General features: G+C 38.7%; 4 protein-coding genes across 4 annotated transcripts in view; all 4 read left to right on the forward strand.

Moving 5' to 3' along the window:
- LOC105930775 (zinc finger protein 37 homolog) overlaps positions 1-26,654 on the forward strand; it is a 113,219-nt gene that overhangs the window by 31,834 nt on the left and 54,731 nt on the right. The window lies entirely within an intron of this gene.
- Positions 851-26,654, forward strand: part of LOC105930784 (oocyte zinc finger protein XlCOF6) — a 99,210-nt gene continuing 73,406 nt past the window's right edge. Inside the window, exon 1 of the mRNA XM_036140178.1 lies at positions 851-3,133. Coding sequence (XP_035996071.1) covers positions 2,935-3,133 — 199 coding nt within the window. The 5' untranslated portion in view covers positions 851-2,934. The remainder of the gene's footprint in view (positions 3,134-26,654) is intronic.
- On the forward strand, positions 11,250-13,926 carry LOC118563929. Its single transcript, XM_036140197.1, has 2 exons — positions 11,250-12,098; positions 13,356-13,926. Exons 1-2 carry the CDS (start codon positions 11,262-11,264, stop codon positions 13,680-13,682), a joined length of 1,164 nt encoding a protein of 387 aa, XP_035996090.1. The 5' UTR covers positions 11,250-11,261; the 3' UTR covers positions 13,683-13,926.
- LOC118563928 (zinc finger protein 37 homolog) lies at positions 20,179-25,790 on the forward strand. The gene is made up of 2 exons (XM_036140194.1): positions 20,179-20,511; positions 23,313-25,790. Exons 1-2 carry the CDS (start codon positions 20,298-20,300, stop codon positions 24,530-24,532), a joined length of 1,434 nt encoding a protein of 477 aa, XP_035996087.1. The 5' UTR covers positions 20,179-20,297; the 3' UTR covers positions 24,533-25,790.

Genomic DNA, 26,654 nt, shown 5'->3' on the forward strand with positions numbered 1-26,654 from the left:
AGATCCATCAGTTTATATTAAATATGGAATAGTGGTTCGGATTTGGCTGGGAGCAAAACAGATAGATTCTGACCAGAGAATCCTTTTATCAGCTTTATTTCCAAACAGCAGGTCATCAGATCCAGGGAATATACAGGTAATTGTGTGTGGTCTAAGTGGAAAGATAAATGCAAACAATGCAATCAGTATGATGGTAAGTAAATACCACGTAAATAACGAAAGTAATAAATACATATAAACTACTCTGCTCATTGTCCCTATTCACAACAGCACAGTACATCAACCACACATATGCCCCTGCTATAAATCGCAGTAAATAACTCTCAGTAGGTACCCTTTAATGTCTGCTATAAGGTTGTCCAAAACACTGCCACTGTTGTAGTGATGAGGGCAGTTAGCAACATAGTAAACATAAAAAATACACCACATAGATGCATCAGAACTAATATAAAACATAGATAAGGCCTGCCTCAACATTTGGTAGGCTAATTATAACACATAGAGTTCAAGTTCTGAATATTAGCACTCTACATTATCATACTACTGAGACATGTGATCAATATCACTAAAATAGGTTGAGTTACATATAAAGGGGCAGGTAGCTACAGGTGTAGGGCTGAAAAGAAATCTTCTTGAAAAGTACTTATAAACATGCCACATCAGCATCAACCTTGGTGTTCATAAAACGCAGAACAAAATTGGGAACAAGCTTTCTTCGTGTCTGCTTTCACCAGCCCCAGGAAGTCTCATCTGAGCAGCACCCCACATTCACCAGATATAAACGTAGACGCCTCATTACGTGCTGGAGTGCATTCTGCAGTCTCCCCTACTCTAAGCTGGAATAGCAGAGGGAGCAACTTTGCCCATATTTTCTGCAGCCTACGGTTGCAACAACTGCAGAATCCTGACAGACGTGACTGTAGTGTGGGTCGAGCTAATAACAAGGTTCATAATACGCTGGGGGGAAGCCTGCAGAGTATCTCTGTTTGGAATAATCGATTAATAATAATCGATTGGTTACTAAAATAATCAATAGCTGCAGCCCTAAACCTCCTTCATGGGGATATGTCAAAGCTTTACTTTAGAAATGGAGCAGAGATTTAATGAGTTGTTACGGCTCAGTGTTGTGATTGGCCGCCTTCTAGGGGTGACAACATAAATGTACAACTTTTCTACACTTACATCACATCTGTAGGATTTTAATCATTTCAGCAAAACAAATGTAAATCATTGTCCATCCGTATAAATCTGGTCTTTGTCTTCGTTTTCGTTTTTCAGATGGATCTGAGGAAGATGCTGCTGAACAGTTTTCTGGCTCAGACTGGAACAATCGTCTTGTTACCTCCACCAAGTGCAAGGTGTCCAAATGCAACAGTGAAAAGACAAGTTTTAGGAATAAAAGCGTGGGAAAGATGAAGGAGAATGCATCCTCTCCTTCGTCCCCTCTGCAGACGGATCAATTAGAAGAACAGTCGTGTGTGAACAATTCCTAAAGCACTGCCAGGCAGTGAAGGCAATGGTTTGTCTCATCCAGAGCTCAGTTATGCACTGAAGTATCAGGAAGCAGACTTTGATCAGAGATGGTTGGAGGAAGAGATCAAGCGGGATGTGGAGCAAGAAGAAGGAACATTTGAGCACATTTTTTTAAGTGAGGCAAATTTTGTGCCATAATCAAACACTGATGTTGAAGCAACACTGACCTAATTCAAGGAAACCATGAATAACTCTTTGCATCTAACAATGCTGATATTAGTCTGAAAGATTCACTGGTAATAAACGTTTTGAATACTTCTTTTCTAGAACAGCTAATTACTGCAATACCAAAACTTACTTTCTATTTATTTTGACCCTCCTGGGCCTCCATCCCCATTTCGAGCTTTGACACTTCTTCAGCCAAGCAATCATCAGTTTAATCAAATTTATTAAAGCAAATAGTAAAACAGTATGAATAGTAACTCTAAAGACAAATAATCTTGATCTCATACTCATTCCAATATGATGAGTCTCTGGTTTACACCCTTTTGTGGTAATCTTTTCCACCAACAAACTGCTACATGGCCTCCAGCAGAGCTTTATCCAGTCACTTATCCAGGACGATGTCAGAAAACAAAAATATACATTCGTTGAAAAATGTAGATCTCAATGCAAGATGGAGCAGACGTCTAGGGAACAACACCAAGAACTTTGATATGAGTAATACTCCTGTTTTGTTTTATTTTGCATGTATAACATTATAACTGTATCAGTGTGTTCCGTCGCCCAGTAGAAGATACACTGCTGTAGTAAATCAGTGTGTTCAGCATATCATATAATAAGCAAAAGCTGCACATTTTTTCTTGGTCTTCGTACTTGTGGCACTCAGAGACAAGGCACTGGCCCTGCTATTTGCAATGTTACCCAGTTTTTATTTTCTCTGAATGCTTTACCACTTTTTTGTGACACATGTGAAGATTGACATCTTTCACTGTAAACATGCTTGTATTGATCACTGTATTGCATAAATATTTTTTGTCGATATCTAAAGCCTGAATCAATGCATTTTAGGATGTTAATCTCACTGTTTCCCTGTGAAATTCAGAACAGCAATAAATGTCCCTGTCGCTCCTGATAATGCTTTGACTAAAAATATAGTGCAGTAATTAGTGCATACTGTCATAAAAGCAACGTAACACTTAAACACACTTGTTTGTGGCTTTTGCTTTTAGATATTAATTTTAAGGGAGGAAATGCATTTCTAGTTACTCCACAACAGTAGGTGGCAGCGCACTGATCTGTGAGCTCTAAGAAAAACAACCCTCCGCCTCCTTAGAGGAGAGTGGGGGGTCCTTTTTCCTGTTTTGTCTTTTCCACAGAAACACACACCAGCGTCTGTCTGGAGCTGCTCTTCACCTCCCTCCCTCTGCAGGGGTTTCTACTGCGGCTTAGTGAAAAAGGATGGAGAAAACGATGGAGCTGAAAATGTTGCTGGAGTCATCTCTGAAGCGGATCTTTCAGGCGACTGTGACCGACATCCTGGTCTCGGTGGAGCAGACCCTCTCTGAGTACCAGGGAACAATCCAGACGATCCAGACCGAGAACGAAGGCCTGAAGCGGCTGCTGTCTGCACAGAGGAGCGCAGAGTCCCTCCATGAAGGTTTACTTATTTTATTTTTACTATTTAGAACAAGTGCATACAGGGATGAGGTGATTGTTTACAAACAAAAAGGCACAGTACAAGAGTATGGGGTCAAAGTACAAGAGTATGGGGTCAAAGTGCAAAAAGAAGGATGCAATCTGGGTTTAACAAAGTACAATACTGACAAAAAGGTCAAAGAAAAGGGGCAAAATAGAGGCCTAGGGTTTAGACCGTAAGTCGTATTTTTCAATTAAAGAAAGAAGATAGGGCGTTTTTATTATACATTCTGCAAAGAATGAAGTATGATGTAAACTATTGAAACACATATAGCTTATAACTTAGGTTGGATTATAAGAACTTCACCAGAATGATTAGTGTTTATGAGAAAACCAGTCCGTAGATGATGTCTCTGTCAGAGAACATTTAAGAAAGGTAATTTGTTCTGATACGAAATCGTTTTTGAATGGATCAGCTCCGTTTAAGGTTTTAACGTGAATCTATTTGGCATGTGGAGCAATTGGATACTTAAGGTAGCTGGTACACCGTTTATGAATTGAGTGTAATTGGACCATCGTGCTCTGGGGATACTCGATTGTGATTGGCCACAGTACTGACCACTCAAAGGTGAATGTACATTGATCTATTTGCACCCACTAATGCACATCCACATATAAGCTGGAATCAAACCCACAACCTTCCGATTGCAAGACCACCCATAAAGCCACCCAGGGTCACTGCAGGTCGTCCGTTAAAAAGGGTTATACAGATTATATACACCTATAAAAACGTTCCGGTCAAATAGCCCGGTTGTTCTAAATTATTGCACTGGCTCAAACGTTAGCTGGTAACGGCAATACACAAGACGCGTCACAACAAGATATATTAACGCCAGTCTAAGTGTCGTCTGTATATTTTAAATGTGCTGATGTCTGAGAGCAACATAAAACGGTCAGTAGAGAAAATAGCTTGATCTTATTAGTTATTTTAGAATCCCTGAAGGAACAATTTCCAACCAATCATTGTGATAAACGGGGAACGATGACTGAATGAGCCATTGCACCTGCAACCAATTAGGCTTTAGGAATAGCTTTAATAATTAGTTTAAAAGTTCCTAAGTTAGTTTGTAAGTTGTATTTGCAAGCAAAATATATGATAAAAGTTGGCCAAAGTCGTCAACTACATGCAATATTGATCAAATAGAATTAAGATGCATTTTTAACCAATTTAATTTAAGAGTTCCATTCGTGAAGTAGAAATTTTTGTCTGTAGTCCTCCGTATTCATAACATTTAGTCACATCTTTTTTCTTAATGTAGTGAGTCTTTTTCTTCCATATATAGTTATGGTTAATCTGATTAATCTTTTTTTATGGCCTTGTTTGGTATGGATAGAGAATAAGCAGGATAAATATGTTTTGATAAGGATTCCATTTTTGTTAAATAAATTCTCCCAAGTAAACTAATGTCCCTAACAACCACAAATTGAGTCAAGATTGAACTTTCCCAATTATTTTGATTGGGATGTCATAAGCCTCAGTAAGTTTGGTAGGATGGATCGACAATAGTTCACATTTGTTTTAACTAGATGGCAAAGTCTGAGTAAATGTTCTGGCTCTAAACTAACTTTTCAAAAATCAAGTCGTTATTGTTGTTATGTATGAAATTTTGGTGAGACACTCAGAATGATAAGAGGCAGACCTGAATTTAAAACACTTACAGAAAATCGAGACATAAGCATCCCTAAAGGACACCCTCAAAAATGTTCACACTCTCTGAACAAATATAAAGTATGAAATATCTAACACCCTTTTTGACTCTTCAAAGACAAAATTTGGAAAACGTAGAGAATAAACGTTCTTAGAAGAAAAATATCTAGAAGGACAAATGTAGGATTGTGATATTTACATAAAAAGCAGTTTGTGCTGAAACAGCCTATGAAATGGGCTGTTGGTTTATTTGATGGTCAGAAGTGTTGTTTTTGTTCTGGTTTCATTGTTACGCCCAATTATTCCCCTATAGATGCTCTAACACAAGGATGAGATTCAACCAAACCGCAACCAACCTTGTTTAATTCTGCGTTTTATAAAGATCCTGGGGAAAGTTCCTCTTGGCGGCGGACTCATATTCGTTTCAGAACAATCAGACAGCAGCAAACAATACTGCAATAAATTTCCTTATAGGATTGTGCAATTTGCATGGATGTCTAAACTGACGGTCCCTGAGAGATTGAGCGTGTTAATACACATTTGCAAGTGAGAGCCGATGATTTGATTTTCATCAGATCAGAAACCTGTGTAACCTGTAGAGTGCTTGTAGCATGTAACAGATTACTGAACTGGGCTGATAGTTTGTTGATTTTCAGCAGTGGGTGATAGCCCTTACAGTTTAAGGGAAACAAGATGTTTGTAAGCATGTTTGTTTTTTATTTAAAGTTCCTGAATGGTTTGGTTGTACATGAGGTATGTTTGATTTTTACTTCAGCAGGAACAAATGTAAATCATTCTTCACCCGTACAACTCTGGTTATTGTTTTTATTTTCATTTTTCAGATGGATCTAAAGAAGATGCCACTAAAGAGTTGTCTGGCTCAGATTGGAACAATCGTCCTGTTAACTCCATCCACGCTTTTTTCAAGGTGTCCACATGCAGCAATGACAAGACAAGTTTCAGGAAGAAAAATGAGCGAAATTCAAAGAAGAATACATCCTCTCCTCCATTCTCTCTGCAGACAGATCATTTGGAAGAAGAGTCATGTGTGGACAAGTCCAGTGGAATCTCAGTTCCTGTAAAAACAGAACCTAATTTGGAAGAAAGTGCTGTTGTTGACCTCTGCCAGACATCTCTGAATCACACAGTGAAGCTGGAAAAGAATGAGCGCTCAGTGGTTACTGATGCTGCATTCACAGATGTGCATTCGCTGCATCCATCAAACCCTAAAGGTGAATGTAGAGAAACTGACCACAGTGTTAAAGTCACCATTGTTTCAAAAGGCTACACAGAGGAGGGACATTTTATCAAGATTGAGGAAGAGGAGGATGAAACACTGCCAGGTAGTGAAGGTGATAGTTTGTCTCAGTCAGGGGTCAGTTATGCACTGAAGTTTCAGGAAGCAGAGTTAGATCAGAGACGGTTGAAGGAAGAAAGCACACAGGATGTGAAGCCAGAAGAAGGAACATTGCATCATAATAATTCACCTGTAGCTGCTGAAAAAGATGCCCAAGAACAAAGCAGCAACTTTTTACGCTGTCCAACCTGTCCAAAGACGTTCAGCAAAGCAGCTTCACTCAATGCTCACATCAAATCTCACAGCAAGAGTAAGGATCACAGCTGCAGCGTTTGTGGGAAAAGCTTCAGGTGGGCCCATCAGCTCACATCTCACCAGCACACCCACACAGGAGAAAAACCATATGGCTGCAACCTCTGCAGCAAGGCGTACGCCAATTCCAGCGTGCTCAGGGCCCACCAGCGCACCCACACTGGTGAGAAGCCATACATCTGCCAGCAGTGCGGTAAAACATTCAGAGACACTGGAAACCTCCAGCAGCATGTGAGGATCCACACAGGCGAGCGGCCCCATAGCTGCACTCAGTGCGGCAAGAGCTTCAGCTGCCTCAGCCACCTTAAAGCGCATTCCAGGGTCCACACTGGGGAGAAGCCATATGCCTGTAAACTGTGCAGGAAGACCTTCAGCCAGACCGGCACACTTAAGGTGCACATGCGGAGGCACACCGGGGAAAGACCATACAGCTGCAAAGAGTGTGGCAAGAAATTCCCTTGGTCCAGCAGCCTGAAGCAGCATCTGAAGAGTCACATGTAGGAGGAGTACAGCTGCACATACAAAAAAAAGCTTCAGCTTATCCACTCTTCTGAAGAGAAGTCAAAGAGGTCTTTTTCTGCAGTCGATGTGGGAGGACCTGCTCTAATACACGATGAAAAAGCACCTCAAGAGTCACATGTTATAGAAGCAAAACCTGCAGGGTGCAGGAAGTACGAGTGAGGCTGCAAGAAACCCAGCGGGGTCTGTGACAGAAACTTAAACCGGTCAACTTAAACATTTGTGAATAACAAATGTGTGATTTTTAAAACTACAGTAAATGGCTTGTACTTGTATAGCGCTTTTAACTAGTCTTGACGACCTCCAAAGCGCTTCACACTACAGTTCAGTCATTCACCCTTTCACACCCTGACGGTGGTGAGCTATGTTAGTAGCTACAGCTGCCCTGGGGCAGACTGACAGAGGCGAGGCTGCCATGCACTGGCGCCACCGGGACCTCTGACCACCTCCAATTGGCAATTCGGGTGAAGTGTCTTGCCAAAGGCAAAAGACACAATGACGGAGACAATCAGAGCGAGGGATCAAACCAGCAACCCGCCAATTACAGGACGAACTCCCTAACCTCTGCGCTACCGTCGCCCGGTAGAAGATACACTGCTGTAGTAAATCAGTGTGTTCAGCATATCATATAATAAGCAAAAGCTGCACATTTTTTCTTGGTCTTCATTCTTGTGGCACTCAGCGACAAGGCTCTGGCTCTGCTATTTGTGATGTTACCCAGGTTTTTGTTTCTCTGAATGCTTTACCACTTTTTTGTGACATATTTGAAGTCCTTTGTTTATATATTATTTGTGCCATATGCATAATGTTTGTGATTCATCTGCTTGTAGTTAATAATTTAGAATAATAACGAATAACACCGGAAATTGTTTCCGTGACCTTTTATTTTGAAGGCGCTGTGGATTTTCTTTTCCGGTCGGTGAAGAAGAAAAAAAATACTTGACGATCGCACATTCGTATCAGGTTTTCTGTCAAGGAAGGACATTGCTGGGTTCTATCCATCCTTTTATTTAACACCTAGCTGGAAGGCAAACAGGTATGGTTGTACAATGTGATGCTATTTTATTTCTGTTGATTATAAGTTTGTTCATTATATGTAAAACAATTTTTTTTTTACCATGCTAACTCTAGCGCTATACGTACATCCTATTATGGTGTGGCTAGCTAAATGTAAAACATTGTCATATGTGGGGTGTATGTGTATAATTTTATGTTTTGTTTTATTTTCAGCTTTTAAAATCTTTTTACGGTGTTCTATTGATAAATAAATGGGTTGTACACACAGAATGTCTTGAAAACCAATCAACAGCTAATACCATCTAGAGACGTTTTCAATATCAAGGGCAAATCTGTATTTTAATATATACAGAAACTGATCTTTTACCAAGGTAAAATTGTAAATGAATGGTTAGCCGGCTTAAAAGATACATAAAATATCTGGCTGGCTATCCAGAGTATTTCTCAGTTGTTGTACCACAGTGAAATGTTTCCTTGGCTATAACGAAAACTCTACATAGACAAAAATCCAGCTGTATGCAAATATATAACAATTCACAAAATTATAGGTTGCAAGGTAGATGAGCTTATACTTAATAAATACAACAGTCAGCGAGTGCTTGTGACCAGAAAAACATCTTTGCTCTGGTCGTCTGTTGGGCCAGTAGGGCTTGCAGCATTCTGCGGTTTTCCAAAGCCCCCTCCTTGTTCTGCTCAAAGACTTTGAACATCTCACACTGAACGTAATTGGCAAAGAATAATAGAAAAGTTCAGCAATGTAAAATAACCCAGTGTAAGCTTTTATTATCCTGTGGAAAAAGTAAACAAAGCCAATGGTCTTCAAACCTGGTCCTCAGGACCTGCTGTCCTGCTTGTTTTACATGTGTCTCTGTTCCAGCATACCTGAATTAACTATAAGAAGACTTAAAAAATGTGCATGACTATTCCTCAGGGAGTGTTGAAGACCCCTGATATAGAAAAATCAAGACCGTCCACAAAAACCCTAATGCTCATTTACATGTAATTGTGTCTTTCATGCCACCATGTTATCGACAGATAAAATCCAAAAATACCTTACAGCTATAAATAATCAAAAATATGTGTTCTCCCTTTTTGTGTAACATGTTGGTCAAATTTACCTGATAGAGTAGATCCCATTTGAGGGGGTTCGTAGCTGGAGCTACTGGACACATTATAGGGGCCACAGGTGTACACAGAGAAAGCTGTGGAGCTAATCTTGTTGAAGCAACAGGTCTAATTTGTGGAAACCACGAATCACTCTTTGCAACTAACAATGCTGACATTAGTCTGAAAAGTTTATTGGTGGAGACACAGCAAGAAATGTTTTGAATATATATTTTTTCTAGAACAGCTAATTTCTGCCATACAAAATTTTACTTTATATTTATTTTACCCCTTCCCACCTGGACTTCCGTCTCCATATGCAGCTTTGACACTTCTTCAGCCAAGTTACATTTATTTCCAGCTTTTAAGTAGTTATCTAAAGTTACATATAATGAAAAGAAGTAAATAGTTTAATAAAATGTATTAAAGCAAATATTCAAATAGTAAAACCGTATAAATAGTAACACCACGACAATAAAAAAAAACTTGATCTTCTACTAATTTCAATCCGATCAGTCTCTGACTTTCACGCTTTTTTGGTAATCTTTTCTGCTAACAAACTGCTGTACCTGTTGCATAGCAAACAGCAGAGGTTTATCAATGCCGTGGATCTAAGACGATGCCAGAAAACAATGATCATTCATTGAAAGATGTAGATCCGAAGGTAGGTTGAAGCAGAGCTCTCAACCATAAGCATTTTGAACATCAACAAAAGCTTTGATGTGGGTGCTATTGCTCCTATTTGTTTTATTTTGCATACATAACATACACCACTGTAAACATGCTTATAATGATTTTTTATCAATATCTGAAACCTGAATGCATTTTAGGATGTGTTTGCAATTTCATCTTCTAAAATTTAGAACAGCAATAAATGTCCTTGCCGCTCCTAATAATTCTTTAATAAAAAAAAAATGCAGTGAAGTATTTAGTGTGCATTGTAATAAAATAAACTTTATACTTAAACACACTTATTGCTTTCACTGTTACATATTATTTTACAAAAATATATTCTGAGGTACAACAGGTACCTCACTGATCTGTGAGCTCTAAGAAAAGAAAAGAAAAGAAAAAAAACTTCCTAGTTTAGAGGACAGAGGGGGGTTCTTTACGCTGCCAGTGTGGACGCCATCTTGGATGGGTCTCTCACGTGCCCCCCAGTGCAATTATTTGTAATGAAGAAGCTGTATGCCCAGATAAAATGAATCATAAAATTCCCCGAATGTTTATCTAATTTTAACATGGTCCGGTTTGTTACAAGAGGCTAAGATGTGGTTATGATAGTGAACGCTGTTCTACGAAATATAGTTTGGTGCTGAAATATGTTGCTTTATGCTCTAAAACAGAGCCAAGAACATGTATGGCATTTTAATACATGTGTAAATACATATGTGCCATCATGATATGTTCTTAAACAATGAGACATATGATATTAAATATATAAATGGATACATTTTAATAAAGAAAAAATGTCCCTCTTACTATACACGTACAATCCTGAGCCTTCCACACACACCAGCAATAATTTCTTCATATTTCTTGACTGCTGTGCATGCACATGTGCATATACAGTTTTTAAAGGGCAAGAAAAGTGTTGTTTAAAGTTTCCAGGTCATTCCAGTGTTTTAGAGGCTAGATGGTTAACCCTAATCCATAACCCTTACACTACTCAGCTTCCAACAGGGACTAGAGTTTTTCTTAACATCTCATTCCAAAAAAGTAAAAAATAAAAAACAACTGGATTTTTTTCCTAAGTTTGAAGACGTTTCGCTTCCTATCCAGAAAACTTTCTCAATTCAAAATGTCTGGAGTAGTTTGTAGTTCCAAGCTTTATAGTGCTGCCCATTGAGAAAGCTTTCTGGATAGGAAGCGAAACGTACGGAGCCCCTAAGGGGACATGGAGAAAAAAATAAAAGGAAAGAAATCCCGACTTATTATCGCGAGATCCCGAGAAACTAAGTCGAGATCTCGAGATCCCGACTTATTATCGCGAGATCCCGACTTATTATCGCGAGATCCCGACTTATTATCTCGAGATCCCGACTTATTATCGCGAGATCCCGACTTATTATCGCGAGATCCCGACTTATTATCGCGAGATCCCGACATATTATCGCGAGATCCCGACATCAGTACATAACGACCTTTTTTTTTTTTTTTTTTTTTTCAGTACATAATGACCTAATCACAGTGATGGAGGACACCCACCCATGGGGTAGATATATAGATTTTTATTTCGAGCTTGGGCTTGAGTATAAACACATTAAATCAGTGCTTGACAGCAGACATGGATTTAGTATTAGTGAGAGACATCTGAAGAGAGTTTTCAGAGCGCGGGGACTCATTCGGCGCAAGTCCTTTTCCGACTTGGCAGTTTTGGTAGAATTCATTAATAACCAGCTACAGTCCTCTGGACAGCTTCACGGTTACCGATGGATGTACGCTAAATGCAGAGAGCATGGACTTCGTGTGAGAAAAGAAGATGTGCGCTTTGTGTTGAAGGAATTGGATCCCCAAGGGGTGGCACTGAGGCAGGCAAGACGTCTCAGACGGAGAAATTACTTTTCAAAGGGACCAAACTTCATCTGGCACATGGACTCCTACGACAAACTTAAACCATATGGAATATGCATCAACGCAAGTATTGATGGGTTTTCAAGAAAAATAATCTGGCTTAATGCTTACACAACAAGTAGTAATCCAAAGGTGATCGGGGGGTATTACATCGAAGCGGTGCAGCGTTTAAATGGCTGCCCTAGAGTTGTACGTGGTGATCTTGGAACCGAAAATGGCCATGTGAGAAGTTTCCAGCGTTTCCTTGTACCAACGGAACCAAACGAGACCCTTGACAGTTACCTGGAAGGAGCAAGTACAGCTAATCAAAGAATTGAATATTGGTGGCGTTTCCTTCGTAACCAGTGTGTGGAGTTCTGGTTGTCCCTTTTTGGAGACATCAGAGACAACGGTTACTTTGATGGTGGATTTTTAGACAAAAACCTTCTTCAGTTTTGCTGCATGGGGATCATACAGGTGAGTTAATCTTAATAATTTATTTATGTTTGGATAATAATAGCAAACTGAGATCCTAGAGGGATTACTTGTTTTTAAACACAGCGGATGCTGCGCAACTTAACTGCAGCAAGAGCCGGTGGCCGGTGCTCGCACACGCATCCGCTGTGTTTCCAAACAAATAGTCCCAACGTAGTTCATTTGACATTCAGATCAAATAATAAAGTCATACCAGAACTCTGGAGAACTCAACAGAATAGCGAGATCAGTCTACTTTGGACCGAGGACACATTATGGGTTCCAAAGTGTGGTTATATTCTACAAAAAAAGACTAGGACCCAAACAAAGCTTGAATCACAATAAAGGGAACAAATCCTTCCAACGTCCCAAATTAACACACATCATGCAAATGACTATTGAATGTAAAGTGTTTGACATGTTGCTTAGCCGTGATCCTCAGGGAGGTCTGAGGGTCCCTGGGGGAGGAATGGACTCTGGCTCTTCTGCCAGGCAAGTTTAGATGCTTCCATATCAAGGTTATTGTTTTAATATCAGCTCTGTACTGTATGAATAGTCTCAATCTCAGTTATATGTACAGTCATATTCAATAAATTAGAATTTGGGATGAGTACTGTCAAATTAAAAGCACTTTAAAATAACCTTAAAGCAGGAGTTTAGTGTTTTTATTGGTGTGATGTAATATTCTAATCTAAAATGTTATATTTTCCTTAGCTGTAAGCAAGACATCATTTTCATTAACACATAAATGCTATGTGTTAAGTCCACTAGTTTAAGCAGTGGACTAAATAAATCAGTATGACCATGATTTGATCTTGCATACTTGAATTTGCTTAGCTTTCTCAGATGTTTAAATAACAATACACATATAATAATGCGTTTAACCATAGCTGGAGACACTGTAAGTCTTGAAAGATTTTTCCTGAGATGTGAAACATGCAAAATTGTGTTCGCAAACATTGTTGATGTGCAAAAAGTTGAATTTCATGTTAAAATTGTAGTCTAACTGCAGGATTCTTCTTTTTTAAGCCACTTTCAGTTTTGTTTGAATTGAATACAACATGGTGCAAATTTTAAATTAAGGACTTTATTCTCTAACTCATTGAGAATTGAAAATAAAATCAATAATTAATAATCATAATGAAATTGGTATTGCAAAGTTTTTAGGAATTCCTATCCCTATTTATGACTCTTATAATTTACTAATTTTAAAACAGATGAGTGTGTATGATTCTCATATTCATGTGTTCTTTGTGACAGGATGAGCTGGATGATACTGCCCAGGTTTGGAATGCACACTCCATCAGGCCATCAAACAACAGAAATGTCCCCAGTGGTCGACCCAATGTGATGTATGCATTACCTGAGCTCTACAGGACAAGAGACTTTCTTTGCCTTGTTGAAGAGGAACATGTTGAAGTATGCAAAAATGAGTGCATTTCTCGACTGACCAAACCATGTGATCCAGATGTCTTTGACCTCTGCAACATCCTTATGGCAGAGTCCCATCTGACCTTACCCACAGACGCTTACCAGGCTTTGAACTTGTATATGCATCTAAGAGAGGCAATCATTGCATCACTTTAAAATGTGCTGACTGCAAGCAAGAACATTTTTCAGCACCTTTACAAGCCCACTTAGAATGGCATGCAGATGTAAACAAACTGTTTCTTTTCTTTCAAAAGTATTTCATTATGTTCTCTAGAAGGGACAATGAAGAAATGTATTGTTCATTTGAGTTTCATGAACTGCCAGTTTATTCAACTGCTTCTAACCATTTTGTAAATATGCAATATCTGTTTCAGATCAAAATAAACTCTGTGAAAGCAAATACTTACTTGTCAAACAAAGATAAACATAAAAGGAAAATAAGGGTATTTAGTATAAATAATATTTATCTGAAAATGTAATTCTGTGATCAAAACAAAATGCTTCTTTTAAGTGATAAACTCTGTCCTGCCATTCTATTTTTAAAATAAATGTTGCATTAATTAACTTTTTAAAATTTGAAATGCTATAAAGAAAGGAAAAGTATTTGAAACAATCAAGATGATACAAAGCAAAATGCATATTTCTTGCCTCTGAAGTTAAGGGTTGTAAACACAATTATGAACTTTTTAAAAAATCTGTAAAAACATCTAAAAGCTTAAACAGTAAACCTTACTGAAAGAACAAACTCTGCTTAAAGCAACATTGCACAGAGGCTACATCAACAGATCTGTCTTGTAGTACAGCATCTTGAAAGAAATGAGAACACATTTCTGTTTAATTACAAAAAAAGGGGTTAGAATATGATAAAATCAAAGGAGCACTTCTTCATACATTGAAAAACAAAATCTTAACAAGTAATTCTGGTCTAGTTTCTAGTGAAAATATCCTATTACACTTAAAATAACACAAATTAACTTAAAAGTAACTTTTCAGCAACACATAGCGTTTTAAGTAAGTAATTCTTTAATATTGATGAGAAAGTACTTGCTCTATTGGCAGATAAATTAACTTATAGGAAAAATATCTTGTTATAAGTTAAATAATCTTCCAATATAAACAGTACTTTTTAATCAATATTAAGGAATTATTTACTTAAAACAAGATCTTAAAATCTTGCGGAAAAGTAATTTTTACATTAATTTGTATTATTCACAAGGTATCTTTGAAAATAAATACAATTGAAATGTAAAGTAACAAAAACATACAGCCAAACCATGAAAACATAAAATCAATTGCTATATGACTGAATGCATTAAATATTTAAATATGAAATTTAGAAGAAAAAAAAAACTGCATTCAAAATTTCCAACCAAAACAAAAAGGTGCTGTAAATACCTCCCATCAACTTCAAATTATGTCCATTTCAAAGTAATTACTGGAAAAGATGTTGTCGAACTCTGTGCGAAAGTCTGGGTAAGAACTATAAGTGCAAGGAAGTTCTAGGGTAGCTCCACAGGTGTGAGCAACAGGCCTTCTATTAAGCCCAGTTTCAGTGTTGAAACAAATGAGAATTTTGTCAACACAGATTACAGAAGAGCCGGTGCAGAAACGCAGTATTTTTTCAGCCTTGTCTTCATCAGCATTTTTTACAAAACGTTGAAGGTGGTTAAAGGTTGTCTGTTCTCTCTGGGACAGCGTCACATTTGCTGATTCAAACAGCTGTAACAGTCTTTTACCTGAGGCCTTCTTTTTTTCATACAAAGACAACAGACTTTTCTTGTCAGCAAGTTCCACTTGTACACATGCCATGGATGTGGAGAAGCAATCCAATATATACTTTGGCTCTTGAAGAATTGCCTTGTGAGCCATGGTTTCAATGGCCTGCTGAATGTTCTCATTGGGAGGCAGGAAGTGGGACCCCATCCTTGTGAAGAGGTCTAGCAAGTCCTCTTCATCACCTTGATCCATGGTGCCCTGTAGAGCCTTCTCAACAGCTGATCTCTCTACTAGAGGGAGGTAGTTGAGAAATGATGGGATCAATACATCATCATCCACTGATTCAATTCCATGGACACAAGCTAAAATGAAAGCTTTCGATAGCCTCACTGGAATGACTCCATGGTCTAGAAATCCTTTGACCCAAATGTGTCCAATGGCTTGCCATTCAGACTCACAAAAGTCAGGCCTCAACCTGGGAACTCGCTCTGTTTCACCCTCACACTGTTCCAAAAACTGCTCCCAAAATGCAGTGTAAACCTCCCTTGATACCCCAGCATCATCGATTGCTCTTTCATTCACAAACTCCATTTTTAAAGTCTGATTCCAAAGGTTGTTTTCCATAAACACAGCCAAAAGATCTTCCACAACCTTGATCCTGCAAATTGACACATGTAGATGGTTTGCTAGATTTTCTGAGTTACCAGCTGAAACAGATTGGGGCAGTAGACCGCTTGAACTTGGGTGAGAATCTTCGGGTGGAATCAAGCCAGAGTCCTGGGTAAAAGATAAAGCAATAACCATTATTAACAACACAGATACAAATATGAGATTTCTACAAACAGATTGGACATTTGTTTGTTAATATTCTCTTCATTACTATGTTATGATTACCAAGCTAATTTGTAGAACTTTGGAAGATCTGGTGGAACACTAACCCTTCTGCTTAATCCATACTTTAATACTTTCATATGATTTTTTTTAATTAAATAGAAAATACCAATTCAATTAAATGAAAAATATATATTCAATTCAATAAAAAAATATGTATTCAATTCAAAAGATGTAATAATTGCATGACCTTTAAAAAAAAGGTGGTACTGAGTTGTTCATTACAGAGGAGAAAATGAGCTCTGGGTTGTATTGACTGTGTCCATTTCACCTGGCCAGTTTGTCCTGCCTCCATATTACTGGTTTGCATTTGTGATGAGAAGAGACTCCTGGCTGAAGGCAACAGTATCGGGGAACCGTGTCCAAAGGGACTGCTGAGATCGTCCTGAATGACAAAGTTGTACAGTATTGTAATATATAAAGTTATGTTTGATTACAGCACACAACACAAGTGTTAAACTATTCATACCTTTGCCTTAAGATAGATATTTATTTCACAGTTGATTAAAAATACATCACAAAAAAACTATGTAAATTCTACCAATTAATATGTTACTATTTTACCTCAATTCAAATGTCACATATCACTTCTATAAGTATCTAAATCGTATCACGCCAAAGTGTTTCTGATCTTACCTGTACAACTTCTTCAGTGTTGTCATAATTTAGTGTTACAACGACTATGTCACTGTCATCATCCAATCCAATTAGGTCCTCTTCAGGATTCCATACAACCGTGTCTCCCTCATCCATGTGTGGAACAGATCCAGAATTTTCAGAGCTGAAGGGCTGGGGCTGCCGAGGTGTGGATCCAGAATGAGGTGGATCTGTAAAATCAACAACTCCAGAATGGTTGTAGGAAGAGTCTAGGTGATTCAAAGTTTGATCATCACAATCCTCCATTTCACCAAAAGATCCTTTTCTAGCTGTTGGGGTTGAGTCCATGTCATTTGGTTGTTCAGGACTTTGACAATCTTCTTCAGATGAAAACTGAACTGTTTCTTCTTTCTTTGTGCACATGTAAAACCGTAGAAGCTTCAGCTTGGTTTTTTCATAAAGACTTCCGACTGTTTCATCTAAAGAAATCCGATTTTTTTGGAAGTCACAAACTTCAAAAAGAAAGTCTTCAATTACCCCTTTGGTGGAGGTCCCATCTGGAAAAAAAAGCTCCTTTCCCATTTCAAGAATTTGAGAAACAGTTGTAGTTTTATCCACTGTTGCATGCCTCGTTCCTCCACCATTTCTTGTTCTCACTTGTTGGTATTCATCAATGTGAAAATGAAGCCACCCAATTTCAATTTTTCTCGAACTCCTCCCTGCTGCCTTACTTCTTCCTCTTGCCATCTCCACCCCTTGCATTTGGAACAAACCAGATGTGCTACAAACAGCTCTTTTGGTCCTAGATCTCATTTTCCGTGCTCCAATTTTATCTCTTAAGTTCTGGAGAAGAGTATCTTTTTCTGCAATAAGTGTACTTTGCTGACAAAAAGACAGAACTGCTATTCTGTCACCATATGAAGTGATGTAATTGGTCATCTGTTCATCTGTCATTATAGACAGCACAGCCTTGTCCACCTGGAGACATAAAAAATAAAAAAATAATTAGAATAAAGACATCCACATCTTTTTATATATATATATATATATATATAGTAATAGTTGTATTTCAGAAAGCCATGCGAAGACTTCTTGTGTAGCACTATCGCTGCTAGTTATGGGTCGCATAATTTGTTGTGCCGTTGCCATAGTAACCCCCTTTTTTGAAGACAAATTGTAGAATGTGTGGTCAAACTTTAACAGATAAAACAAGTTTTTCTTGATAAAATACAAAGCGGTTCTTACCTAAGGCCAGACCTCTCAACTTTTATCAAAAGTTAGGAGTGAGATTATGCTAATTTGGGGGCGGGGCTTGTTTGGGGGCGGGGCTAACCGGACCCTGGAAGAGCCGGTGGAGTCAACTCCATCTCATTTTTATCCCACCAGACAATGAAGTAGACATGTATTACTTGTGTTAAAAAGAGAAAGAGACATATTAATACTTAATAATAATAATACTTAATTGTTCAGTTAATGGATTAAAACATAAATAATACACAATTGTTCAAATAATACTGAATAAAATTAAGTAGATTTTAATTATTAACCGATTTATTATACTGTTACACATTCATCTATGGGTTGTTTATCATTGTAAATCTATAACCTGATTGGTGAATCAGGCTGAGTTTCATCAAGCCTTTATGATCCCCTCAGCAGCAACACTGAAGCACACAGAGGTTCCCGCTGCGTCTTTACGCACGATCCAGCTGCTGATGTCTCCCTCTTTTCAGCTCAATGCACTTCTAGACTGTTACAGTTTATAACCATTATCACCTTTCACAGCGACAGGTTTCTCAGTCAGTCGCCGCGCTGACCAGACAAATCTCTATTGCTCTCGTCAGTGCTTTCTGGGCGCACTGACGCCCAGAAAGCACCTGCTCCGAGGGAAAGGAGGGGGGAGAGGAGCAAGCGCTGAGGCACAGAAATACGGTGCATGTAGTTACAAAATGCAGAATTAATAAAAACGAAACTTATAAACTGACCAAGTGGCGTTTTAAACTGCATCTGGTTAGCAGAACTGTTTTTATGATCAGCGTGCAGCCATGACTGGTTCTGAATGAACCGGTCATCTTGCAGCAGCTCCACCCCCCCCCCCCCTCCCCTCCTGTGTACGCGGTACAGGACCTTACCGGCTCACTTTCACCACTGTTAAGACTAAAATTATTCATAACTCTGATCACTCTTCCTGCTGCTCTGTTAACACGAACTGCAGCAGGAATTACTGATGGCCACAAGGTGTGAAAGAAGCCGATCAGCTCAGCAGAAGGCGGAGTTTTGTCGTCCGCAGCCCAGATGGGCTTTGTGATTTTTATGCGTGAGAAATGCCATGTTTGCGTGTGAAATGTCATGTGTTGCGTGTGAGCGTGTGAAGTTAGTGAAATGCGTGTGTCACACGGTCAATGCGTGAGAGCTGAGAGCTATGCTAAGGCTATCAAACGTAGTTTTTCACTGAGCGGATATTTATCAAACAATGTTTTATGCGATTATATTTACCTTGTCTCTTTGCATGTGCATGATATCCTCCTCTGGGACATCTCTGGACCGCAGAAAATGATATAAGTCGTCCTCCATAATCAATGTAGACACACTCCCCCACGTTTACCGCATAAAAACATGCCTTTCCCCCCCAAAAAAGTAACTCGCGATTTTTCAGAAATGTCACGGGATCTCGCGATAATAAGTCGGGATCTCGCGATAATAAGTCGGGATCTCGCGATAATAAGTTGGGATCTCGAGATAATAAGTCGGGATCTCGCGATAATAAGTCGGGATCTCGCGATAATAAGTCGGGATCTCGAGATCTCGACTTAGTTTCTCGGGATCTCGCGATAATAAGTCGGGATTTCTTTCCTTTTTTTTTTTTCTCCATGTCCCCTTAGGGGCTCCGTAGAAACGTCTTCAAACTTCGGAAAAAAGCCCAGTTGTTTTGGTTTTTAACTTTTTTGGAATGACAATGAACTGGAGGACTGAGAATCTTTACCAGCATATTCTTAACATCTCGTTTTAAATTCTACTAATTTATTTATTTTTCATATTTATTTAAATATATTTATATATTTACTTATTTCCCCTGCTTTTGAGAGTTGCTATTTTTTAAAATTCATTGTGCATTCTTGCAGAGTGACAGTAAAGGATTCTGATTCTGAACTGATTCTGAGTTCCGAATCCCTGGCACTCTGGGTTACTTCTAATTTTGCAATATGATTCAGCCTTAGTTTGTGAAATACAGACATTAATAAGCATGCCATTATGGTTTATGGGTTGGGTTTCTGCAATGTTCTTACCAAGTAAAAACATATCTTCAGAACCAACCCAAAACGTTGACCTACTTTCAGTAGCTAACTGTAAATTGCAGGGGGAAAAACGGGCAAAGTTGCTCTCTGTGTTTACTCCCGTTGGTTCCTCTGCTAACGACCTATCCAATATGGCCGCGACGCATGATGCGCTCCAGCACGTAGAGGTGTCTATGTTCCTTTTTCCTGTTTTGTATTTTCCTCTCTCTGGAGCTGCTTTCCGCTCCGTTCGTCTGCTGGGGTTTCTGCAGCCACTTAATAGTCAATAACGATGGAAAAAACGAGCGAGCTGAAAATGTTGCTGGAGTCATCTCTGAAGCGGATATTTCGGGCGACTGTGATTGAGATTCTAGACCAGGTGGAGCAGACCCTCTCTGAGTACCAGGGAACGATCCAGAAGATCCAGACCGAGAACGAAAGCTTGAAGCGGCTGCTGTCTGCACAGATGAGCGCAGAGTCCGACGATGAATGCCTGCTGTCCTCAGGTGTGCCCTATTTATGGTCTGTTTAACTTGTATTTTGATTCCAAGGACTCCCGTCTTCTTTAAAGGGGACATATAATGCTTTTAATGCCTTTTCACGTTTAAATAATTTACTTGCGGTCTATAAAGTGGAACTACGACGCTTTGATTTTAATTTCCCGTTGTTAATTAACTGGAAACGAAGATTAATTGGTTAGGATACAGGCCCAACAAGATGTGTCTAGGACAGGTGGCTATGTTGATGCCTGTTTAAAAATACTGGAACTGTAACATACCTGTTTAGAAGGTGTTGTTAGAAATCCTTTTTGTGTAATATATTGATGTTGCCACTGAGAAAGAATATGTTTCAAATCTCTGATGATTTCTGAGCAGCATTCAGTGGTAAACATCCAGCTTTGGGAACACTACCGCCAGATCTGCTCGGGTGGTCTGTCAACTTGCGACGCACAATAACCCGTTCCGTTTACATTTAAGTATACCACAAAAATGAAAACGGTTGCATAAATAGTTTTATTGGAACTGGACGGTATCTACTTTTCATGACCAGTATGTATTAGGAAAAATAATCGTCAATTATTTCCATAGTTAAACAATATATTAAAATAGTGCCTACAATTTGTCCTAGTCGGCATTCTCCATCTCCGGGTTCTTTTAATCTTTTATTGTCACCGCATGATACCGTGGTGAAATTTTTTTTTCAAGGACATACTCCCTTAAGGGTACACAACATAAACAACAAGCAATAAACAATGTGTACAGATAATAATAACAGCAAACAATGTGTACAGTTTATACACACACACACACACACACACACACACACACATATATATATATATATATATATATATATATATATGGATTTAAGCATGCAAAACATACTTCTTTCGGTTCTGCTCGGTTGTCACCTCTTTTTATATATATTCTTTGTAAATCCACTTTTTATTTCCTCATTATCCACTTGTTTTCTATTATTTATTTATCCTCTATGAAATTACATGAGGTAGAACAGTGCATTTAACCCGGGGGGCCTCTGAATCTAATTAATTATCCCCTATGGGAATGATAAAGTTTATCTTGTCTGAAATAATTGAATGATTGTTAAGGAAGTTTATTTGCTCAATTTCTCCACTGTTTAGGCCAAACAGCTGACACCCTTAGGCTCGCTAAAAGTCATCCTCACTATTCCTAACATTTTTCCACATTAGGAGCTCTCTTAAGGCCCAAGACGCCTTTAGGAATAACTTTTATCTTACTCAGGTAAAATTCTGAGAAAAATCTTAAAATGATGTCACTAAGAGCTACTTTTAGTCTAGGTTATCATATAGGCTGTGTTTATATTTTAAGTAAGTAAAGGTGCCGTTATTTAAGTGAATAAATGTGATGTAGCCCTAACAATGTTGGGAGGGAATATATGAAGTGAAATTTGATTCAGAATAAATTATCGCTTTCATTCTGTATAGTTCTTTTATTAATCTTTTGGGTCTCTGACTATAGAACATTATTAAACATTGGCATAATTTTATTTATTTTTTTTCAGAACTGAGAGTGTCCCCTTTTGGTGTTTTAAGAGCTATGTGCGGGGTGAGAATATTGAGATCAATCAATGACAGCTGCGAAAAACGGTAACGTTTGAAAATATGTTAATCCAGAAATGATAAGATATTTAATCATGGTCTGATCAGCCAATCCCGCCAGAGATTTCTGTGGTTTATTTGCGCTCCAGCATACTGGCTCCTCCAGAAAAGGACACGACTTTTCCTACACTTCCTTGTGCAGATCTCACATTAGAAGCAGGAAAACTTAAGAGTTAACCCAAACAACTCTGCTCGATAGCAGGATTATTTCACAGAGTAATTTGCTGACATAATTTGACTCAGGACAAAGGCTTCCGAGCTTTCTGAAACGGAAAAGCCAGGGTATACAGGAATTTACCCTAGAAATTACTCTGGATATCCACTTACCCAGCTTTCTGAAACAGGGCTCTGGTTTTTTTGAGGGCAGGATGTATGATGGTTTATTTTAAGGCAGGCAGGAAACCTTTTGCTTAGTTGAGAGAAAGACTGAAAATCCTGAGAATCTCTGGTAAGTCTTCTGCACATGACCTTGGGACTTTATCAAGTATTCCTTCAGGCCCAGCAGCCTTCCTCTGATTTACATGCCTTAATTCACGCCTTATCTGGAGTTGATGGAGTTGATCTTGCAGTATTTTGGGGAGGTAAAGATGGTCTGCAAATGTGCAAAGAAGATCTTTGCAGTGTTAAAATCAATGTCACTCTTTGTTAGCGAGCCATCACCTTCACCGGGTTCAGATTCTACATAATAAATCTCCCAATATGCAGCTTTTACTGTCCAATTTTTGATCCATTGATTGAGAAAATGGTCAACGGTTTGCATCAGTTTGCAAATCAATTGTGAGTTGCATCCCTAGTTGTACCGTCTACTGCTCTGCAAAAAAACAACACTCATATACAGTATACGTCCATAATAATCAAACTGTCATGTTGTGAGAATTGAATTTAGATTTATTTATTTTTTAGATTAATTGATTTATTAAAAAAGTATCGATAGCTTTAGCCCTACACCTCATACACTGGGATATGTCAAAGCTTTAATTTAGGAAATCCACAGATATTGTTATAGTTCAGTGTTGTGGTTAGGGCTGCCTTCTAGTGGACACAACATACACTTACAACTATTCTATGGTTTTAGAGATCTGTGGGATTGTTTGTAATTTCAGCAACAAATGTAATTCATTCTTTATCTGTACAAATCTGGTCATTGTTTTTATTTTTCCTTTTCAGATGGATCTGAAGGAGATACAGCTGAACAGTTTTCTGGCTCAAATTGGAACAATCACCCTATTATCTCCAACCACACTGTGTGCAAGGTGTCCACCAGTGACGAGACAAGTTTCAGGAAGAAAGATGTGGGAAATCTGAAGGAGAGTAAATCCTCTCCACCTTTCTTTTTGCAGATGGGTCAATTAGAAGAAGAGTTATGTGTGGACAAGTCTAGTAGGATTACAGTTCCTGTGGAAACAGTACCTAATTTGGAAGAAAGTGGTTTGAAACCAGTAGAAAATGAGAGCTCAGAGGTTACTTGTGATGCATTGACCGACGTGCATCAGCTGCATCCTTCAAGGCCTAAACATGAATCTAGAGGGAGTGACCACAGTGTTAAAGTCACTGTTGTTTCTGATGACTCCACACAGGAGGGACATTTTATCAAGATTAAGGAAAAAGAGGGTGAAGCACTGCGAGGCAATAAAGGTGATGGTTTGTCTCAGCCAGAGCTGAAATATGCAGGGAAGTATCAGGAAGCGGATCAGAAATGTTTGGACCGAGAAAGCAAGCAGGATGTAGAGCAAGAGGAAGGGACATTTGAGGAAAATAATTCAACCTTTGTTGCTGAAGAAGATACCCAAGAAAAAAGCAGCAACATTTTACGCTGTCCAAACAGTCCAAAGACATGTAGCCAAGCAGCTTTGCTCAATGCTCAAATCAACACTCACAGCAAGCGTAAACCTCGGAGCTGCAACATTTGTGGGAAAAGCTTCAGGTGGGCCACTGAGCTCTTATACCACAAGCACACCCACACCGGAGAAAGACCGTATGGCTGCAACCTCTGCAGCAAGGCGTACGCCAATCCCAAACAGCTCAGCAGGCACAGGCGCATCCACACCGGAGAGAAGCCATACGTCTGCCAGCAGTGTGGGAAAACATTCAGAGACTCTGGAAACCATCTGCAGCATATGAAAACCCACACGGGGGAGCGGCCTCATTGCTGCACTCAGTGTGGTAAGAAGTTCAGCAGTATCGGGCACCTCAAAGCGCATTACAGGATCCACACTGGGGAGAGGCCTTATGGCTGTAAACAGTGCAGTAAGTCGTTCAGCCAGGGTTCACAACTCAAGGCCCACATGCGGGTGCACACTGGAGAAAAGCCGTACAGCTGCGACGAGTGCGGCAAGAAATTCACTCGGTCCAATGCTGTAAAGCTGCACCGGAAGACTCACATGTAGGAGGAGTACAGCTGCACATACTGCAAAAAAAACGTGAGCAGGCCCTTCGCCTGAGGAGACACCAAGGAGAAGGTCTTTTTCTGCAGTCAGTCTGGGACAACCTTCACCGGTACATGATCCTTGAAAAAGCACCTCCAGGAAGAATCCAGGAAGGACAAGTGAGGCTGCAAGAAATCCAGTAGGGTCTGCGTCTGAGCCTATAGATATTACAAAAACTTCCATTAGAATAAAATATCCTTTATTGTACCATAATGGGAGAATTCGACGTGACAGTGGTAAAGATGCAGACAGTTTACAGTAGTAAAAAAACAAGCTAATCTAAATTAGTTCTAAAACTAGAGAGAGAGAACACATGTAGAGGCAGATGACCCAATATGAGACTTAATATATAAATTGTCCATGTAAACATTTCTAGTTTTAGTCCACTTTTGTCAAATTCCTTATGCCTGTATTTGTTGAATCATGTGTTGTAATTTTTCTCAACCAAATTAAAATGCGCCATGTAAAAGGCCAAATTTCTTGCTTTGAAATCCTTGCTTTTCACAATCAAATCTTTCAGTTGTGGTCTGTATAAAGTGGAACTGGAGTGCTTTGGTGTGAATTCTTTGTCAGTGAAGCTCTAAAGACCCTTCTTGTAACCATTATCAGCAGCCACTGAGACCAGGTCTTTTTCATGTCGTATTGATGCTCCCCTTTGCACCCTGCTGCCTACCATCTGCCACAGCGTTCCACTCCACCCTGGTCACCATTTTTTTGTAGTGTAAAGACAATCAAAGAAAGTACATTTTCCACAATTTGCATCTGAATGCACAAAGATGTTACAACTTACCCTGGGCCAAGGGACAGTTGCAACATTTGGGATGGTTGTAATATGTTAAAAATACCATATTTTTTTGTTACTAATGATTATAAATGTATATTATTAAAAATGTTAGAATATTGCAATGTCATTTATAAATTTTGATCAGCTGAGTATTATTTGCCTAGATGACTAGGCCTGAAGCCTGTATGTCAAAAAATCAAAATGAAATAGAATACAAAAGGCTTTCAGTGAGATGGGAAGAATAGAATTTGTGATAGACGCATGCATTATTATTAGCAGTAGTAGTAATAGTTTTTATATATATATAGATAGACCATTCAGTGTATTTACCACAGCACATAAACACATGGTTGTAAGCAGGGTTTAAACACCTGTCCCTGCTCTAGCCTAATGAACTGTATTCAATTAAAAACTAATTAAAAGATGTTCAAGTACTTTTATTTGGTCTGATTTATTATTCCTGTCAGGCATGATTAAATTTCATGTACTAGCTAAACTAGGTGATCTTGATACATTCTAGTAATATTAGCTACAAGTAAACTTATCACTTATTTAAACCATATAGGTTTAAGTAATAAAAACAGTGACAATAAAAATTAAATAAAAAAATACTTTCATACCCTATAAAACATTTTTCCCCTCATTAGATCCTTGAGGAGCGATTGAATCTGCTTGCTTTTTCTCTGCAACTAAGCATTTGAAATATAGGTGTCATCGCTCTTGTTTCTGATTGGAGAAAAATGACATGTTACAACCATCCCCTGGTCTCCAGTACTGTTATCTAGCGCAAGAGAACATTTTTATTCCCAAATTTATTAAACGTCAGGGGAAGATGTTTCCATTCAGCCTTACATATTCGAGCCAAAGTCTGACCCAGAGCAAGAGGAGAATGACGAGCACGAACCAGCAGAATCAAGTCTTCAAATCTAAATAGGTACAACAGTTGTGCTCTGAAGAAACAAAGCGAGCACACAGCAAGAGTTCTATGATATAACATGATGGGTCCTGGTTAAAACAAGCGGTTTTTCCTTTGTTTTCACTGTTCTTATAACAACAAATTAAACTCTGACTTTGATAAGATCAATAATCTCTCTCTTGGTAATCAAGGGAAGCAATTACAGATTTTTATTTGCTCCACCAAAACTGGCAGGGCAAAATTAATGATAATAAATCACTTTATTCTAGAATGTATGCATAAGAGATACATAATTAGGAAAACTTTAATCAAAACAATCTGAGCAGTTGAGGGGATACAGTTCTGTGCTATGACTTTTGGAATAAGATTCTCAATAAAGAGAT

This window comes from Fundulus heteroclitus, chromosome 8, assembly GCF_011125445.2.
Source record: "Fundulus heteroclitus isolate FHET01 chromosome 8, MU-UCD_Fhet_4.1, whole genome shotgun sequence".
NCBI classification, from domain to species: Eukaryota; Metazoa; Chordata; class Actinopteri; order Cyprinodontiformes; family Fundulidae; genus Fundulus; species Fundulus heteroclitus.

Bases quoted from the DNA above. Each gene is read 5' to 3' on its own strand.
- LOC118563929 (XM_036140197.1), top strand. From the start codon at position 11,262: ATGGAGGACACCCACCCATGGGGTAGATATATAGATTTTTATTTCGAG. The intron at 12,099-13,355 runs GTGAGTTAATCT...TCTTTGTGACAG, and splicing joins GCTGCATGGGGATCATACAG to GATGAGCTGGATGATACTGC.
- LOC118563928 (XM_036140194.1), top strand. From the start codon at position 20,298: ATGGAAAAAACGAGCGAGCTGAAAATGTTGCTGGAGTCATCTCTGAAG. The intron at 20,512-23,312 runs GTGTGCCCTATT...TTTCCTTTTCAG, and splicing joins TGAATGCCTGCTGTCCTCAG to ATGGATCTGAAGGAGATACA.